At 41.8% G+C, this 20,898-nt stretch overlaps 1 protein-coding gene across 2 annotated transcripts in view; it reads left to right on the top strand.

The window, feature by feature from the left end:
• Window positions 1-20,898, top strand: part of LOC134929515 (antibacterial peptide PMAP-23-like) — a 154,170-nt gene that overhangs the window by 105,210 nt on the left and 28,062 nt on the right. Inside the window, exons 1-2 of one of the 2 annotated variants that reach the window (XM_063925113.1) lie at window positions 13,708-13,919; window positions 15,199-15,300. In XM_063925113.1, the coding sequence (XP_063781183.1) occupies window positions 13,731-13,919; window positions 15,199-15,300 (291 nt within the window). In that variant the 5' untranslated portion in view covers window positions 13,708-13,730. Of the gene's footprint in view, window positions 1-13,707; window positions 13,920-15,198; window positions 15,301-20,898 lie in introns of those variants that run through there. The other variant, XM_063925114.1, reaches the window with a different exon arrangement.

The following is a 20,898-nucleotide window of genomic DNA, read 5'->3' as shown; positions in this document are numbered from 1 at the left end:
CCCACATGTTGCCTCACCCCCCCCCCCTCCTCCTTTATCTTCTTACTAGCTCCCCCCCTCGATCAGTCTCCCGCATGGCAGGAGCACCCGCATCATTTTTCCCTCATCCCCCTGGTACGTTTGGTCTCCAACATGTCACCCGCTCCCCCTGCAACTGGGGGAGCGGGTAACATGCTCCCCCCTCCGTAATTGCATTCCCACATGCCGCTTCTTGTCACCCCCCCCACCCCCCACACACACACATCCGCGACTCTGCTCCCGCTGCATGTTACCCGCTCCCACTCGGCTCCTGCAACTTGTAACTCGCTCTTCTTCCCCATCCCCCCCCCCCCGCAGACTCTGCTCCCGCTGCCTGTTACCCGCTCCCACTCGGCTCCCTGCAACTTGTAACCCGCTCTCCACCCCCCACCCCCGCGACTCTGCTCCCGCTGCCTGCTACACGCTCCCACTCGGCTCCTGCATCTTGTAACTCGCTCTTCTACCCCATCCCCCCCAGGCTCTGCACCCGCCGCCTGTTACCCACTCCCACTCGGCTCCTGCAACTTGTAACTCGCTCTTCTTCCCCATCCCCCCCCAGACTCTGCTCCCGCTGCCTGTTACCCGCTCCTACTTGGCTCCCTGCAACTTGTAACCCGCTCTCCACCCCACCCCACGACTCTGCTCCCGCTGCCTGCTACACGCTCCTGCATCTTGTAACCCTCCCCCCCCCCCCCACGACTCTGCACCCGCCGCCTGTTACCCGCACGGTAGATGTATATATGTGTATATGGATGGAGACAGTATGTATGTACGGAGGCAGTGTATTTATGTGTGTATGTATGGAGGTACTGTATGGATGTATATATGTGTGTATGTATGTAGGTACTGTATGGATGTATATATGTGTGTATGTATGGAGACAGTATGTATATACATGTATGTATGGATGTATATATGTGTGTATGTATGGAGACAGTGTGTATATATGGATGTATGTATGTATAGAGGCAGTGTATATGGATGTATATCTGTGTGTATGTATAGAGGGAGTATATGGATGTATATATGTGTATGTACGAAGGTAGTGTATGGATGTATATATGTGTGTATGCATGTACGGAGGTAGTATATGGATGTATATATGTGTGTATGTATGGAGGCAGTGTATGGATGTGTAGATGTATATATGTACGGAAGCACTGTATGGATGTATATATGTATGGATGTATAGATGTATATATGTATGGAGGCAGTGTATGGATGTATAGATGTATATATGTATGGAGGCAGTGTATAGATGTATATATGTATGGAGGCAGTGTATGGATGTATAGATGTATATATGTATGGAGGCAGTGTATGGATGTATAGATGTATATATGTATGGAGGCAGTGTATGGATGTATAGATGTATATATGTATGGAGGCAGTGTATGGATGTATAGATGTATATATGTATGGAGGCAGTGTATAGATGTATATATGTATGGAGGCAGTGTATGGATGTATGTATGGAGGTAGTGTATGGATGAATATAGGCTTAGTGTCTGCCTGCGCTACGTGTAGGAAAATAGAGGAGGGCCCCAGGGAGAGAAGCGCGGCCGGTGTCTGCCTCAGCCCACCCACCACGCTGAACAAGGGCCAGGCCACCAAATTGACATCTCCTGCAGCCACTTTCAAAAGGAATCGGCCACCATGGAGGAACCACCCCCAGCATCGCCATTCAACTAAAGGTTAATACACAGCTCCTCACTCCGGTCCACACACACAGCCCTACCGTCCTCACACAAAGGGGGACGCTGCCTGCCGTAATGTGTAAAAAGGGAGACGCGGCCTGCCGTAATGTGTAAAAAGGGGACGCTGGCTGCCGTAATGTGTAAAAAGGGGGACACTGTCTGCCGTAATGTGTAAAAAGGGGGACACTGTCTGCCGTAATGTGTAATAAGGGGACGCTGGCTGCCATAATGTGTAAAAAAGGAGACACTGTCTGCCTTAATGTGTAAAAAGGGGGACGCTGTCTGCCGTAATGTGTAAAATGGGACGCTGTCTGCCGTAATGTGTAAAAAGGGGAAGCTGTCTGCCGTAATGTGTAAAAAGGGGAAGCTGTTTGCCGTAATGTGTAAAAAGGGGAAGCTGTCTGCCGTAATGTGTAAAAAGGGGCACACTGTCTGCTGTAATGTGTAAAAAGGGGGACGCTGTCTGCGGAATGTGTAAAATGGGACGCTGTCTGCCGTAATGTGTAAAAAGGGGACTCTGTCTGCCGTAATGTGTAAAAAGGGGAAGCTGTCTGCCGTAATGTGTAAAAAGGGGAAGCTGTTTGCTGTAATGTGTAAAAAGGGGAAGCTGTCTGCCGTAATGTGTAAAAAGGGGCACACTGTCTGCCGTAATGTGTAAAAAGGGGGACCCTGTCTGCCGTAATGTGTAAAAAGGGGGACGCTGGCTGCTGTAATGTGTAAAAAGGGGGACGCTGTCTGCCGTAATGTGTAAAAAGGGGACACTGTCTGCCGTAATGTGTAAAAAGGGGGACGCTGGCTGCCGTAATGTGTAAAAAGGGGGACGCTGCCTACCGTAATGTGTAAAAAGGGGGACGCTGGCTGCCGTAATGTATTAAAAGGGGGACGCTGGCTGCCATAATGTGTAAAAAGGGGGACGCTGTCTGCCATAATGTGTAAAAAGGGGACTCTGTCTGCCGTAATGTGTAAAAAGGGGGACACTGTCTGCCGTAATGTGTAAAAAGGGGGACGCTGTCTGCCGTAATGTGTAATAAGGGGACGCTGGCTGCCGTAATGTGTAAAAAGGGAGACACTGGGGTACACTGGGGTATATTTACTAAGGTCCCGATTTTGACCGAGATGCCGTTTTTTCTTCAAAGTGTCATCTCGGTAATTTACTAAACTCAAATCACGGCAGTGATGAGGGCATTCGTATTTTTTGGGTAGTCCATGAAAATAATTACGAATGAATACACCATCGGTCAAAACGCGGCTGTTTAAGTATGAATCTCGGTCATTTACTAAGAAGTGCAAAGCAAAAAAAAAAAAAACACTGCCGTGAAAAATTACAACTCGTAAAAAAGTGCTAAAAAAAAACAGACCTGCTTTTTTAATCCGTGATTGTATAAGCTGTCGAATACTGTGACTGAGGCAACCTGCTGAAGGCCTAACAGTTATGTGTGTGCACTACGGGATAGTACGTATATTATGTATACATCCAATAAGCAAAGGGTTCTCATATTCACTAGTATAATATGAAAGCATAACAGAATCCATTTTGATTCTAGCTAGATGATATAGCAAATTCATCTTGAACTTTATACACACCCTGAGAGAAAAACAACTTTGTTGGCTGAGTATTGTTTCCAACTACGCACTTTCTAAAAGCTCATAGAGACCAGATGTAATTCCTAATATGGACACAGTTGAAGCTCACGAGTATCTTTTTAGTATTCTTGACAATTGTCCCAATATTGCATAACTCTATTGCCTAACATTGTATTCCTGAGGTATGAAATCATATGGGAGGGATATACAAAAGGGGCGTAACTGTGTATTATATAAAACTCATTGTTGATACGTGTATGTTGTTGTTAAATGATTTGACACAGGACGAGAGAATGCTACCTCTCCCCTGTATACGGGCGTGGCCCTTTGAATAAATAATAATTGATTTTTATAAATCCATTTTCCATTCATTAATTTTACCTAACAACCCAAACAGCAACAAGATGGTTAATTTAGTTAACCTCACAAAAAGAGAATTCAACAGATGGGGGCTCGTCCGGGAACTATAGATCTCGATCTCTTCATCAAATTCTCAAAGGGGTGTGCCAGCCAGCCAGCAGCTGATGATGGAAGGAACATCCCAAGTCATTACAGCACTGGTAAGTATAGAATACCATGGTATGTGCTGTATTCCAGTACATGCTGTTTCTATACCTGCCAGCTGTCTGTGTGATTGTATTTTTTATAATATGAGAATAGGAGTAGAGATATTGATAAGACTAGTAAAATAACTCAGGGACCTGTTTGTTGTTGCTTGTTTGTAAAATTAATACCAAAATTATGTCCAAATCGGTTGAAGGACCAAGTAACTCGGAAATGATGATTGACAGATGCTGTTGCATGTAAATAAGAATACCAAAATTAATTCAAAGTTTGTATTTGGGCAAAGAAACAGTAACCGTGATTTTTTCACTCTATGAATGATTGCGTGAATAAGTGCTTTGGACCAAGGGCCAAATAAAGTAAAAAGCACATAGACCACCTCCCCTTGTTAGTCAGCTACACATGTGTAAGAAGAGTACTTTAAATAAATAGAGTGAACAACCCGAGGTTATAGGGATTATATGTATTTGAGTGTAACTATATATTGCAATACTGAGCTGCTAAGAGCTGCTGGTTGTTTTAAGCAACCATAACATGGCATGTTGCTTTGTGATAGTAGTCTGTGATAAGAGGATCTACTGCAGCTTCCCAGTTGACAGACGTGTCGCGTGTGTGAAAAATTGCAGGGATTGCGAATTTTTCCAGCGTATGGGAAGGGCAGGGAGGATTAACCCTAAGCGTGCATATCATGTATGGAAGAAATATTCCATAGAAGCACAAATTTTGCTTAGTACTGTGACAAAGGGTACAGTCTATGTTTTGCATTTCAATCATGCTGTATAATATTGGCCTGATCAACCAATACTAAGCGTATTTTGAAATCGGCAAAACTGTTGAAATCTGCAAGAAATTGAAGTTTGCAAACTGTATTTAAATTTTTGTGTTATGGTTTTGTGTGTGGAACATAATGTTCAGTTAAGTATATTCTCAGATCTGTGTCTAATAGAAACCTTCTGTCTGTGATTGGCATGGTTACAAGTTTTGAAATAAAGTTTATATATATATATATATATATATATTTGTGAACGGAGGAAACAAAAGTTGATGTCCGTGTTCAAATGGCTTTTGGCAGATCTGTAGTTAAAAATATGTGTTTATCTAATGTTACTATCTAACTATGAAGTGAAGTTTCCATATGGTATTGTTTAATACGCAAATATTCTTTAATGCAATATATTGTGAGAAGGTCTGCCAGCAGAAAAGAAAAAAAAAAGAAAAGAAAACCCCTTCAGTATCCAATGCTGTGTAAAAGCACAGAGAGCTAGGGGGCTAGCGCAGAAACGTGCCCCCTCCTTTCCAGCAGCAGTGTAAGCCATGACGCAGTAAAGAAAAAAAAAAGTGTTCAGTGAGCTTTGATTTTTTTCATCTAATAAGATGGATCATAATAAGCATAAGTCAGTGGTTTCCAAATTTTTTTAATCATGTGGCCCTAGAATATCAGAATTTTTTTCACAGCACCCCTAGGAAAAAAAATGTATTATTGAGAAATGTAAAAATAGATATTACATTAAATAGATGGCGTTTATATGTCATCCTTAGAGTCAGTTGTGTGGTGAGGGATATTTGCTTCTGTTTGGCCACATATTTTATGACTGGCAGCCACCAGCACTGAATAATTTGAATTGGTACTAGACCACCAACCCAGGGAACCCCTGCAAGTGTCCGAGGCACCCCGGGGAGCTACGGCACACAGTTTGGGAACCTCTGCATAAGCAATACTCTAGAAATGTTTGTTATACAAACTATCTACTCCAGTTTTAATATAAAAATTAATATCTTTACCAGATAACCTGTAGAAAATGCTGCCAATTTCTTTCTACAGCATAACTGTAATCAGAAAAAAATAAAAATAAAAATCCCAGCAACAGATATGGGCTAGAGATACGCTAACAGCGTTAAAGCTAACAGATCTGCATCTGGCAGACAGTCAAGAAGACAACGCCCTAACTCTGGTGAACTAGACGGGGAATATAGTTTTCAAAGCAGTAAAAGCAGCAGCTAAAATCATAGGGAAAGATAAAGGAATACGCATTCTTTAATGTATATGCTGTAAATCAAACATTGCGACAAGCAATTAATCACTACGATTCCAGTATTAACATACTTTTAGACAATTCTTCAAAGTTATTTGGAAGAAACCTAATGTAAAAGTTACAGTGTAAAATTATACTACATCACGGATGAGGTATTTCTAAAGATTCCTGGAAGAATAAAGTAGGAACAGATTAAGTTGGATGCATAGCATATCTATATATCACTTACCCTGGGTTCGTGAGGTAAAAAAAATATGCTTGCTAAAATCCATCTCATTGTATAGGCATCGATATAATACGTTGCAAAAGTTCTTAGTGGACTGCACAATATGCAGTGATGAACCAGGTTCCGTAGCAGGAAGTGTGGGGATATGATTGTATAGAATAGTTATACAGAAAATAGGAGCGTTGTTAAGTTTGTAAGTGATTTTTCAGTGAATATGTATATGTGCCAAGGCATTCCATAGGATGGACACAGTCCAAGAAAAGTTTGCTTGGAAGCACATAATTGGTGTGCATGAGAAACGTACAGTTTGTGTGGACTGGCCAGTCTGAATGATATGTTGAGATAAGTAAAGAAATGTAACCAGTATGTGGATGATATACCTTTGTGCTATAAATTACTTGAAGTATTGATGTCAGATACTAAACAGTTGTGTTTTCTTACAGAAAAAGGACACAAGGTGTCGCAAGACAAAAGTCAACGGTGTGCTGACATAGTTAACTACCTAGATCATTATTTGGCGCTAGGCCAAAGATAGTTAAAACCCTTAGAGGGTGTAGCCTTGGTATACATTTATTGATAGATAGATATGTATGACCAGATGATAAATCTCTAGATACAGTAATTTTTTTTTGGAAATGCTATATGCATACATTCAAGTTCATAACCAAAGAAATTATAGAAGGTAATACAATATTACACTTTATCAGGAATAAAACATTATGGATACACAGTCAGAGCCAAACCATCCACTTATGCATAAGCAAGAACATATATGTTTAATACTGAGTATATAGGTTTAATACTGAGGTTAAGCAGTAGATTTTATATGATGTGTACATTTTACCTCTGACAGTATACAACTTAGATATAATATAGCAATAGTGTAGCTTACAGAAGGATTTCAGATTTAAAGATATATCGCTTCATTCAATAGGGGATATATGAACCAACAGGGAAATTGTAACAAATGATTTGTTCCATGAAAAATGTGTTTATTAGGACACATAAACTCACTGACATACTACATACATAAAGTGCATGGGTGAATCTGGACCAGTTAAAGTGACCGTGTAATAGATGTAAATCTCTCACCATATAATGGGATTGCGTTGGGCTAGCTTAAAGAAGCAACATGGGTCCGAGGCTGAAAATAGCCTAGGCACCACCGCAGATGGTTTATTCAGCGTATCAGTCCTTTTACTTGCTTCACTGATCCTCGTCACCCATTCCCCTGTCCAAGAACCTATCCTGGTAGGGTTTCCTCTGGTGGCACAGTGATGCCCAGCTCAGAGTGTTTCCTGCTGATGATTCACAGGATCCACCACAACTTAGATACAGCTGCATACTTGTCTTCCTCACCCCCAAAAGTGGGGAGTATAAGGAATATAATGTGGATGAGTAAGACAATTATAATGATTACATCGCATTTTACATTGCATTTAAAGGAATTGAAAAAAAAAACTGATTAACAGGAGAAAAATTAGGGGATAATGGGATGGTGAATTAATGAATTAGTATTATTAATAATAAAGTGTTGTTGCTAATTTTCATTAAGGGGGAATGCAAATCTAAGGGTAACTAACATGAAATAGATTCACAAGCTTTCTATAGTGGGATGAAGTTTAATGGAGAAGTGTACATTGTGTTTTGGCATGGGACCAAAATAACAAATTATGTGATAATAAGAGGGATCGTGATGGTGATAAAGAAAGCTATAGCATGTTTACTGCAGATGGTTGGGTTGATTAAAAACACCATTGTTTTAATACAACATAGTTTAATGCAAAAAAGGAACTATAGTATGTGTAACAGGTGTTAAGGGGTTATTTGAGAAATGAATAATAAGGCCAGAGGTGTGAGCTATTGTTTCAAAGACAGTAAAGTTTCTTTACTGATAGAAAGAGTTTATAGGAGTTTGGAAAAATATTTTGTGTTTAATATGTGTAATGTTGAGGGGAAAAAAAGTCATAATGTGACAAGGAAGGTTTAAAGAATTAAGCATTATTAATCTACAAAAGAGACAGGAAAGGCAGAATTTGAATCATGGCATGGTCCAATCGTTGGTTCAATAGTGGTAGAATTACACCTAAGCCTCTGCTTAGCCTCTCTTCTATATAATTTTTTTGTTATTCTTTTTGGAATCCAGCAAAGATATGTTATCCAGCAAAGATATATTATCCAGAGACTGATTCAAAACTACAAAATGATTTGACGATTCAAATGTGTCACACAAATTATTTAAACAGTTATAAGAATATCAAAAGCTGCAAGAACCTTGGAAAGATATTTAACCAACACGAAAACACACAGTCCGGCACAGGACAATCACTAAAGAGAGTGAAGACGGTGTTATGGTGAGAAGTTGCTTATGTTTTGGTTCCAATACAGATCGCATAGGATGGTCCTTGGCAAGTACCGCTGACTACTGATACAGCCGTTGCAAAGGCTGCAGAAGAAGGACACCTAGATCCCTGAGCTTGCAATGAAATGAAAAGGTCAGAGACCAGAGCTTAAAGGAACCTAACACTAAAAAAACTATTGTATGGAGATACAATACAGAGACTGTTACTACTGTTACTACCACAGAGCTGTATTTGAATGAACCCTTCAATCAAGATAGAGATGATTATGATCAGTGATAATAGACTATGTGCTTATAAGCTAATATCCTACAGAACTTTTAACATGTCTGAAAGTATACGGGAGCAACGTTATTTATAACAGCATTAGGACTTAATTTATTTATTTTTCTTTGAAGAGAGAGCGAGCAAACGTGTGGTGTAGGTATGAGTACTCATCCATTATTGTGGATGGGAATTATTTCAATAAGACCCTTCCTTCCTTCTTTTCTAAGCAGGAAATCCAGAGGGATTTATGACTGGTGTAACGAACACACACTTTGAAAAACGTGGTTGTGAGTATTATACTCCACTTGAAGACAGATGTATAGATTAATGCATGGGTAATTTAAATAATTTAGGATATTATTCTGAGGAGTATCCAGTCCAGCAATACCATTAATTGTTGGAAAGATTTTAAGTACTGCAGCTATATAAATTGTATTGCTAATCCTTATTTAAGACTATTATAATTGTTAGATATGTATACATAGACACTAGCAGGCCAAAGTTCTCTATGCAATTTACATTTGATGTGATTACCAAAACTTTATAGAGTCGTGACTCGTGATAATAGTGAAACACGGTACATGTGTATAGATACAACAGTATCTCAAGAAAGAACCACTGGTGATAATATTAGCTACACATATCGGGTGTATTTCAGTTAGTGGAAATAAAATAGGTCAATAATACGGAAAAAAAAAATGATCTTATGTAGATAGAAAAGGTTGATTTAAGGGAATGTGAAAGGATTGTTACAATATACTAACCTAAGGTTTCTAGATGTGCTAGATATAATGAGTTAGGTATATATATAGTAATGGTTACATATGATGTTCATTAAAGTTTATGATGTAATATGTATTTTACTAGGAGTAGATTCAAAGGTTAAAAGAAGATATCATACATAACGGGGAATGGTAGTTGTCACCATGTCCTTAGGATATGATATATAATTGGTTACCTATTAATTCTAAAAATGTTTGTTATTTAAGAAGATTGATTTAGCAATTTTATACAAAAAAAAACATATATTAACTTGAGAAAAGTTTTCTTGCAGGATGAACTATTCCTAAAAAGAGTAATTGACTCAGTAATCAGGAAACATGTTCCTGCCACCAGAGTATCAATAAAACCTCGAAGTGGTAAAGGTGGCTAATAAGTTCTCCTATGGCTAATGAAGTCGTGTGATTAATCAACTGGAAGTTGACGGGTTTTTTTTTCGTTTAAATTATTGCTAATATGATTGAACTTTATGATAGGATATTCCAGAACTGTGGACATTTGTGATGATTCCAGGACATTGGACATGAACTATTACGATACCATATTGTTCTACATTTTTTTTAATACCACAAATTGGAGGATATTGATGATGTCCGGAAACAGCACTTTGAGCTCACTGCTGTGCTTATTTGACCAAAGACATTACGGATCCTGATACGTGTATTGCCAAGTATATAAAGGAGGTCCATGATATAAAAGAATTTTAACCAAGGCATTATGATATGGACTGGAAAAGATAAATGTTTAAATCCTAGTATTCAATTTTCAGGATTAGGAAAATGTTTTTTAAGTATATTGTATGTGATTGTATGTGATGATGTATTCTGTGATGAGGTTTATTCTTTGGTGACCCCGATGTGATTATAGACATTCATTTGATGTTCACTGTCTACAGGTGCGGCCTATGTTGTATTTAGAAGGCTACTGTCAAACGCAGAATAGCAATATTACATGAAAAGATTATTAGTGAACTATACGTTCCCAGAAATTCTCTTGAGATGACAGGGCACATGGATAATGTCCCTGATCAAAGGGTGGAGCTGTCAAATACTGTGACTGAGGCAACCTGCTGAAGGCCTAACAGTTATGTGTGTGCACTACGGGATAGTACGTATATTATGTATACATCCAATAAGCAAAGGGTTCTCATATTCACTAGTATAATATGAAAGCATAACAGAATCCATTTTGATTCTAGCTAGATGATATAGCAAATTCATCTTGAACTTTATACACACCCTGAGAGAAAAACAACTTTGTTGGCTGAGTATTGTTTCCAACTACGCACTTTCTAAAAGCTCATAGAGACCAGATGTAATTCCTAATATGGACACAGTTGAAGCTCACGAGTATCTTTTTAGTATTCTTGACAATTGTCCCAATATTGCATAACTCTATTGCCTAACATTGTATTCCTGAGGTATGAAATCATATGGGAGGGATATACAAAAGGGGCGTAACTGTGTATTATATAAAACTCATTGTTGATACGTGTATGTTGTTGTTAAATGATTTGACACAGGACGAGAGAATGCTACCTCTCCCCTGTATACGGGCGTGGCCCTTTGAATAAATAATAATTGATTTTTATAAATCCATTTTCCATTCATTAATTTTACCTAACAACCCAAACAGCAACAAGATGGTTAATTTAGTTAACCTCACAAAAAGAGAATTCAACAAAGCATGCAGGGATCCATGAGATCCGTGCATGTATATCAGTGGGAAGGGGTGGGAAAGTGGTTATTTTCTAAATAAAAATTGCGTGGGGTCCCCCCTCCTAAGCATAACCAGCCTCGGGCTCTTTGAGCCGATCCTGGTTGCAGAAATATGGGGAAAAATTTGACAGGGGTTCCCCCATATTTAACAAAAGCAGAGAATTTATTTAGGGCTGCTTCCAGAAATTTACAGGGCTGGTTTTGTATCCCATTCCGCCCCTGTGGATATGTATGTATGTATGTATGAGAGATGAATGAAATAGAAAGAGATGGGCAGCTGGGTAGGTTGCCAGGATCTGGGAACGGGGTGCCACTAGGTGTACCCATCAATTAATTAAGGATGTCTTTGAGAGATACATCCTTGTTGTACTCAATGCAGTCAGACGACTGGGAAACATATAAGACGCCGCTTATGTACTTTCACCTTAGTGACTGGGAAAGTGAGTAATTGATGGTGTTGGGGGGCCGTAGGCAGAAAATTTGCCTAGGGTGTCAAGAAACCTAGCACCGGCCCTGGTTGTCGAAACTTCTGCTGGGACGTGAATGGCGTCATGTGGGATAAAGGAAAGTAAGTGTGTTTTAATCAAATTATATTGTCACGGTGTGTGTGTTGATTTGAATATTTATTTTGTTGTGGAACTACAGGTTCCAGCGGGCCCTTTAATACCCAGCATGCTGATACTTGTGGTTCTTTAAGTACCAGCATGTGGGGGAGGCTTGCTGGGACCTGTAGTCCCACAACAAAAGACAATTTTTTTATTTTACACATTTCAGGGAGCGCCAGCCAGAAGTGACTCGTTGGGGGGGGGGGGGGGGGGGTAATGCCATGGCCACAGGGACCTACATAAATGTGTCCCCCACCAGTGGCATTCTCTTTGTCTAGTGGAGCCCGGTGCTTGTTTCAAAAATAGGGAGGACCCCTACGTCTTATGTCCCCCGTATATTTGGAGCCAGGACCGGTCCAAGAGCCCGGTGCTGGTTGTATAAATACTGGGGGACAAATTTTCCCCCGGCATTTTAACAACCAGGACCAGCTCAAAGAGCCTAGGGCTGGTTATGTTTAGGAGGGGGAACCACACAGAATTTTTTATTTAGATTTTTAACTATTTCACTCACTTTTACACAGAGAAGCATTGCCTCAACAGTGCCGTGATTTGTGTTTAGTAAATTTACGAGTTGCATTTTTGGCTGAAAATGCAATCTTGAATCATATCGGGACCTTAGTAAATTTCCACCAGAGTGTAGTGCATGCAGTGTAAAAGGTTTTAGGGTTTTCACACATGCACAATAACAGAAATTGCTAAACATCCACATCAGCCCTCAGTGCAGCTCCTAATCAGGTCCCTTGGGTCCTTATATATAACAGCCATATAGCATAGAATAGAAACACTGTACCATAGAAAAATATGTGCTAACTGAACAGTTTAAAGGGGGTCATTCCGAGTTGATCGTAGCTGTGCTAAATTTAGCACAGCTACGATCGTAAACTCAGACATGCGGGGGGACGCCCAGCACAGGGCTAGCCCGCCTCGCATGTCTGTGCTGGCCCCCCCGCACAAATACAAAAGCATCTCACAGCGGCGATGCGTTTGTATTTGAGGAGTAACTCCCGGCCAGCGCAGCTCCTGCGGCTGGCCGGGAGTTACTTGTCGCTCCCGCTGGCCACAGCGGCTGCGTGATGCGTCACGCAGCCGCCGCGCCCCCCCCCAACAGTCCGGCCACGCCTGCATTGGCCGGACCACTCCCCTTAAACGGAGGCTTAACATCGCCGTTCAGCCCCCTCCCACCCACTGACGCCTCTGTGTCAGAGGCGATCGCTGGGCACCGACGACTGCCATGCGCCGACGCATGTGCAGTTCCGACCCGATCGCACGGCTGCGAAGAAGTGCAGCGTGCGATCGGGTCGGAATGACCCCCAAAGTTGGGTACACACTGGAGCGATGTGTACCCGACGATATGGTGGACAACGGACTTACATATTATATCCGTGGTATCAGAACGATATAATGAAGTATGGAACGATCCCTTGTTCTGTCCTTCATTACACTGCACGGCGCCGCATGCGGGATCGTCAGGTTGGCCATGCAGCATAGCCAACTGGAAGATATTGCTAACGTCTGCAGATTGTCTGCACACACTGAACAATCTGGTCAATACAGTATATCGGTTCGGCCCGTTATCGCTCCAGTGTGTACCCAGTTTAAGACTAAGGGATCGCTGTATTGGGGTCAGGGACTTTCCATCTCTGCATTACAAGCCAGCTTGAAGAGAACAAATGTCTGTTTGAAATTCAGTTGTGTTTGCAATAATAAAGTGGATGTAATGGGAAGTTTCATGGTTTCTACATACAAGATCATCCTGCAAAACCTTACAGGAGGAGGAAGCTGTAGAAAGCTGGTGACCTTAGAGGAGGAGGAACTGTACACGGTATAAAGGTGGAGAACAGACGCAGGGACCAGATGATTCCTCTAATACAGTACAAGATGAGGAGCTGGGGGCTGTCTCTGCTCTTACTCTCTGCAGTCACATTAGACAGCTGTCTCTCTCAGTCTCCAGGACGTGACATCCAGGATGACACGCGGATAATAGAGGCCGTGAAACACTTCAACCTGAAGGAAAATGTCCCGTATCTATATAAACCCCTGGATGACGTCCCCCCTACACTCCTGGAGGTACAGTATCTAATCTCTTGGGGGCAACGTTACATTGTAGTAGAGTAGTTGCACACCTTGTGGTTTACAGTCATCTTAACCTCCCTACCTTCTCAGGACAGCAAAGTATAATCTTATAAATGGGAATGTACATTAAACTTCATGTCTATTGAATGACCCTATACTGTAAGAGACTAAATGGAACCTACAGTGGAAAATAGCTGAGACAGAACAAGTGGAGTTTGCAGAAAGATAGAGGACATGTAACACAATGGGGCAGATGTACTGTATTAAGCCTGGAGAAGAGATAAAGAAGTGATAAGTGCAAGGTGATAATGCACCAGCCTATCATTAGGGATTTGAAAAATGACGGGAGCTGATTGGCTGGTGCGTAATCACCTTCCACTTATCACTGCTTTATAACTTCTTAATCCCTTCTCCAAGCTTAATACATCTGCCCCACAGTTCCCTAAATCTTAGCTTCTGTCTCTTTATACTGTAGTTACTTTGACGAGTTTATGTGAATTTTAAAAATGACTTTTTATTTTATGTCCGCTTCAGTGGCTATATATATTTAAATATGATTCAGTGCAGTCCCATACCCTCCAACATGACCCGCCCCACTAGGTACAAAATGCTCTGTTTCTGGACTTCCCTCTTAATTTATTATTGCCATCACCTGTGAAGAAACAGCTTTCTTATCATTTAACTAGTTCAACACAGGTGATGGAAATCATAAATTAAGAGGGAAGTCCAGAAACAGAGCATTTTGTACCTAGTGGGGCGGGTCATGTTGGAGGGTCTGCAGTCCATGGCACGCCAAATATCCCCGTTTTAGCAAAGGTGTATTTGCACACATCTTTTTTTGTTTTCAGTGCAGCCAGATCTTATATATATATATATATATATATATATATATATATATATATAAGTACATTATGCTTAAATTTAAAAAAAAAATTGCCAATATTCCAGTATAAATTTTAGAATTTCAGTGTCTGTAATTTAATAAGGTGGAGTAAAATAAGTAACAAAACAAAAAAACAAAATAACTCATCACATTTGTTATTTCTAAACTTCAATCACATAAAAAAAGGTCAACGTACAATACAAATTTGACAGATTCACATGGTATTTTTAATTATCAATAGCATTTATTTTTTAATAATGCAATATGTGCGATTTAATTTGCCAGATACAGAGCCATATTGTATATTGCAAGAAATTCTTATCATCAACAAATATTTTTATTTTTGCATTTGAACAACTCAAGACACTCACAAAAAATGTTCTGTTTTAGGAAAAGGAGAATTCCCGGACATTGAGTTTCAGCATAAAAGAGACTGTCTGCCCCAAACATGCTAAAAGGGATTTAACAAAATGTGCTCATCAAAGACATGGGGTGAGTATCACTCCACAGTATTTAGGAGAAGATTAGTAATATATATAATATATACATGTTTCTCATGAAGTTGTGTATAAGTCTCCTTTTCCACGCAGTTCTACATAAAGATTTGTTTTTAAACTGAAAGTTTTGCACCTGTCTATCAAAAAGTGGAATTTTAAATCTTCCAAGTTGTTCTCCTATAATAACAGTTATTGCTGTGCAACAATTAACTGTGTGTCACTGTCATTAGCATATTAGGACCAAAACTTGGATCGAAATAAGTATACCCATCAGAAAATGATGGTTGGCAACCATTGTTGGTCCCAATTTGAAGGAAATGGTTTTTTTTTTCATTTAATTGCAGGATTGCAATGTTACCACCATGTATATATATACACATATATAGATGAACAGCGGGAGGAGGGGGGACGGAGGGCGGGAGGACTGCACACCCTATTACTAAAAGAGGTGCTGAGGCTTCTAATACTATGCTGGAGGAAAAGAAATACTGATGCTCACTACTAGCACTTAGAACACTAAAATGTATTTAGGTAAACCCTCACAATTTACATGAAGTATTAGTGAAGTTGTTACAACACATTTGCGCAAATATGCGGGCCCATGTACCGTGACCAGGTGACTTCATCACATGGGTCCCTAACACTCCTAATATTATCACATTCTATGGGCGAGATTCAAATCTTGCAGCTGCCCTCCCGCCCCCCATTGCGCCCTCCGGCAGTATTCAAATGTTACTGCTGATGGGCGCGATATCAGCATTTCAGCTCGCCAACCCCTGGGGTGGTGAGCTAAAATGCACGAAAAGTGACCTGTTTGGATGCCCAAACGGGACTTTTCGCGATCGCGCCCATGACTTTAGTCGGGTTTAGCTGCTTTACGCGGCTAAACCCGTCTCTTATGGGCGCGATCAGCGCGATAACAGTGGGCCATAGAATATCGCCCAGAGATCTCCCGTCACTTTAGATGGGAGATCAGGGGCAATAAAGGATTTGAATCCTGCCCTATATATTTTTCCTATATGTGTGTGTATATATTGTACACTTGAAGGTGAGGCTAGAGCTACACTAAATAGGTCTACAGTCAATAGGTCTACCACTAATGGTCGACATGGATTAGGTCAAAAGGTCGACAGGGACAAAAGATCAACATGGACTAGACAGTAGAAAAAGTCAACAGGGTCAAAGAGAGACGGTCAAAAAGTCGACATGGAAATGGTCGAACACATAAAAGGTAGACACAATTTTTTTTCCCTTTGGGGTGTTTTGGCACTTTTCTGCCACAAACAAGCCCCATTAGTGTACCGCGTCCCCTTGCATGGTGAGCTTTGCAGGTTACTATTCCCATCATAGTCCACGTGGATGGTAGCGTATGAAAAAGCTGAAAAAATAAAATAAAAAAACCCTTGTGTCGACAATATGTGTGTGTCAACAATTGTCATGTTGACCTTTTGACCCTGACGACAATTAGTGGTCTAATCATTGACTGTAGACCTGTAAAGATGTAGATCTATAGACCGGATGCCCTGGCACCCCTCCCATTTACCCTACATTACAGATCACACATTGATAAGAGCGCTATTTGAAGGTAAGATCTAGATAAATGTATATAATGTGATAGTATTAGGGATGTTAGGGACCCATGTGATGAAGTCACCTGGCCGCGGTACTAGAGATGAGCGGGTTCGGTTTCTCTGAATCCGAACCCGCACGAACTTCATGTTTTTTTCACGGGTCCGAGCAGACTCGGATCCTCCCGCCTTGCTCGGTTAACCCGAGCGCGCCCGAACGTCATCATGACGCTGTCGGATTCTCGCGAGACTCGGATTCTATATAAGGAGCCGCGCGTCGCCGCCATTTTCACACGTGCATTGAGATTGATAGGGAGAGGACGTGGCTGGCGTCCTCTCCATTTAGATTAGGGTTGAGAGAGAGAGAGAGAGATTGACCTGAGGTTGTGATACTGTAGAAGAGAGTGCAGAGTTTAGTGACTGACGACCACAGTGACCACCAGACAGTGCAGTTGTTTGTTTTATTTAATATATCCGTTCTCTGCCTGAAAAAAACGATACACACAGTGACTCAGTCACATACCATATCTGTGTGCACTGCTCAGCCCAGTGTGCTGCATCAATGTATATATATATCTGACTGTGCTCAGCTCACACAGCTTATAATTGTGGGGGAGACTGGGGAGCACTGCAGTGCCAGTTATAGGTTATAGCAGGAGCCAGGAGTACATAATATTATATTAAAATTAAACAGTGCACACTTTTGCTGCAGGAGTGCCACTGCCAGTGTGACTAGTGACCAGTGACCTGACCACCAGTATATATAATATTAGTAGTATACTATCTCTTTATCAACCAGTCTATATTAGCAGCAGACAAAGTACAGTGCGGTAGTTCACGGCTGTGGCTACCTCTGTGTCGGCACTCGGCAGCCCGTCCATAATTGTATATACCACCTAACCGTGGTTTTTTTTTCTTTCTTTATAGTCATACTAGTTACGAGTATACTATCTCTTTATCAACCAGTCTATATTAGCAGCAGACACAGTACAGTGCGGTAGTTCACGGCTGTGGCTACCTCTGTGTCGGCACTCGGCAGCCCGTCCATAATTGTATATACCACCTAACCGTGGTTTTTTTTTCTTTCTTTATACATACATACAAGTTACGAGTATACTATCTCTTTATCAACCAGTCTATATTAGCAGCAGACACAGTACAGTGCGGTAGTTCACGGCTGTGGCTACCTCTGTGTCGGCACTCGGCAGCCCGTCCATAATTGTATATACCACCTAACCGTGGTTTTTTTTTCTTTCTTTATACATACATACTAGTTACGAGTATACTATCTCTTTATCAACCAGTCTATATATTAGCAGCAGACACAGTACAGTGCGGTAGTTCACGGCTGTGGCTACCTCTGTGTCGGCACTTGGCAGCCCGTCCATAATTGTATATACCACCTAACCGTGGTTTTTTTTTCTTTCTTTATACATACATACTAGTTACGAGTATACTATCTCTTTATCAACCAGTCTATATATTAGCAGCAGACACAGTACAGTGCGGTAGTTCACGGCTGTGGCTACCTCTGTGTCGGCACTCGGCAGCCCGTCCATAATTGTATATACCACCTAACCGTGTTTTTTTTTTCTTTCTTTATACATACATACTAGTTACGAGTATACTATCTCTTTATCAACCAGTCTATATTAGCAGCAGACACAGTACAGTGCGGTAGTTCACGGCTGTGGCTACCTCTGTGTCGGCACTCGGCAGCCCGTCCATAATTGTATATACCACCTAACCGTGGTTTTTTTTTCTTTCTTTATACATACATACTAGTTACGAGTATACTATCTCTTTATCAACCAGTCTATATATTAGCAGCAGACACAGTACAGTGCGGTAGTTCACGGCTGTGGCTACCTCTGGGTCGGCACTCGGCAGCCCGTCCATAATTGTATACTAGTATCCAATCCATCCATCTCCATTGTTTACCTGAGGTGCCTTTTAGTTGTGCCTATTAAAATATGGAGAACAAAAATGTTGAGGTTCCAAAATTAGGGAAAGATCAAGATCCACTTCCACCTCGTGCTGAAGCTGCTGCCACTAGTCATGGCCGAGACGATGAAATGCCAGCAACGTCGTCTGCCAAGGCCGATGCCCAATGTCATAGTACAGAGCATGTCAAATCCAAAACACCAAATATCAGTAAAAAAAGGACTCCAAAACCTAAAATAAAATTGTCGGAGGAGAAGCGTAAACTTGCCAATATGCCATTTACCACACGGAGTGGCAAGGAACGGCTGAGGCCCTGGCCTATGTTCATGGCTAGTGGTTCAGCTTCACATGAGGATGGAAGCACTCAGCCTCTCGCTAGAAAAATGAAAAGACTAAAGCTGGCAAAAGCAGTAGCACCGCAAAGAACTGTGCGTTCTTCGAAATCCCAAATCCACAAGGAGAGTCCGACTCCAATTGTGTCGGTTGCGATGCCTGACCTTCCCAACACTGGACGTGAAGAGCATGCGCCTTCCACCATTTGCACGCCCCCTGCAAGTGATGGAAGGAGCACCCGCAGTCCAGTTCCTGATAGTCAGATTGAAGATGTCAGTGTTGAAGTACACCAGGATGAGGAGGATATGGGTGTTGCTGGCGCTGGGGAGGAAATTGACCAGGAGGATTCTGATGGTGAGGTGGTTTGTTTAAGTCAGGCACCCGGGGAGACACCTGTTGTCCGTGGTAGGAATATGGCCGTTGACATGCCTGGTGAAAATACCAAAAAAATCAGCTCTTCGGTGTGGAAGTATTTCACCAGAAATGCGGACAACAGGTGTCAAGCCGTGTGTTCCCTTTGTCAAGCTGTAATAAGTAGGGGTAAGGACGTTAACCACCTCGGAACATCCTCCCTTATACGTCACCTGCAGCGCATTCATAATAAGTCAGTGACAAGTTCAAAAACTTTGGGTGACAGCGGAAGCAGTCCACTGACCAGTAAATCCCTTCCTCTTGTAACCAAGCTCACGCAAACCACCCCACCAACTCCCTCAGTGTCAATTTCCTCCTTCCCCAGGAATGCCAATAGTCCTGCAGGCAATGTCACTGGCAATTCTGACGAGTCCTCTCCTGCCTGGGATTCCTCCGATGCATCCTTGCGTGTAACGCCTACTGCTGCTGGCGCTGCTGTTGTTGCTGCTGGGAGTCGATGGTCATCCCAGAGGGGAAGTCGTAAGCCCACTTGTACTACTTCCAGTAAGCAATTGACTGTTCAACAGTCCTTTGCGAGGAAGATGAAATATCACAGCAGTCATCCTGCTGCAAAGCGGATAACTGAGGCCTTGACAACTATGTTGGTGTTAGACGTGCGTCCGGTATCCGCCGTTAGTTCACAGGGAACTAGACAATTTATTGAGGCAGTGTGCCCCCGTTACCAAATACCATCTAGGTTCCACTTCTCTAGGCAGGCGATACCGAGAATGTACACGGACGTCAGAAAAAGACTCACCAGTGTCCTAAAAAATGCAGTTGTACCCAATGTCCACTTAACCACGGACATGTGGACAAGTGGAGCAGGGTAGGGTCAGGACTATATGACTGTGACAGCCCACTGGGTAGATGTATGGACTCCCGCCGCAAGAACAGCAGCGGCGGCACCAGTAGCAGCATCTCGCAAACGCCAACTCTTTCCTAGGCAGGCTACGCTTTGTATCACCGCTTTCCAGAATACGCACACAGCTGAAAACCTCTTACGGCAACTGAGGAAGATCATCGCGGAATGGCTTACCCCAATTGGACTCTCCTGTGGATTTGTGGCATCGGACAACGCCAGCAATATTGTGTGTGCATTAAATATGGGCAAATTCCAGCACGTCCCATGTTTTGCACATACCTTGAATTTGGTGGTGCAGAATTTTTTAAAAAACGACAGGGGCGTGCAAGAGATGCTGTCGGTGGCCAGAAGAATTGCGGGACACTTTCGGCGTACAGGCACCACGTACAGAAGACTGGAGCACCACCAAAAACTACTGAACCTGCCCTGCCATCATCTGAAGCAAGAAGTGGTAACGAGGTGGAATTCAACCCTC

Source organism: Pseudophryne corroboree, chromosome 5 (genome assembly GCF_028390025.1).
Source record: "Pseudophryne corroboree isolate aPseCor3 chromosome 5, aPseCor3.hap2, whole genome shotgun sequence".
Lineage (NCBI taxonomy): Eukaryota > Metazoa > Chordata > Amphibia > Anura > Myobatrachidae > Pseudophryne > Pseudophryne corroboree.
The sequence above is the reverse complement of the archived record's forward strand: the minus strand, read 5'-3'. Positions and strand labels throughout refer to the sequence as shown.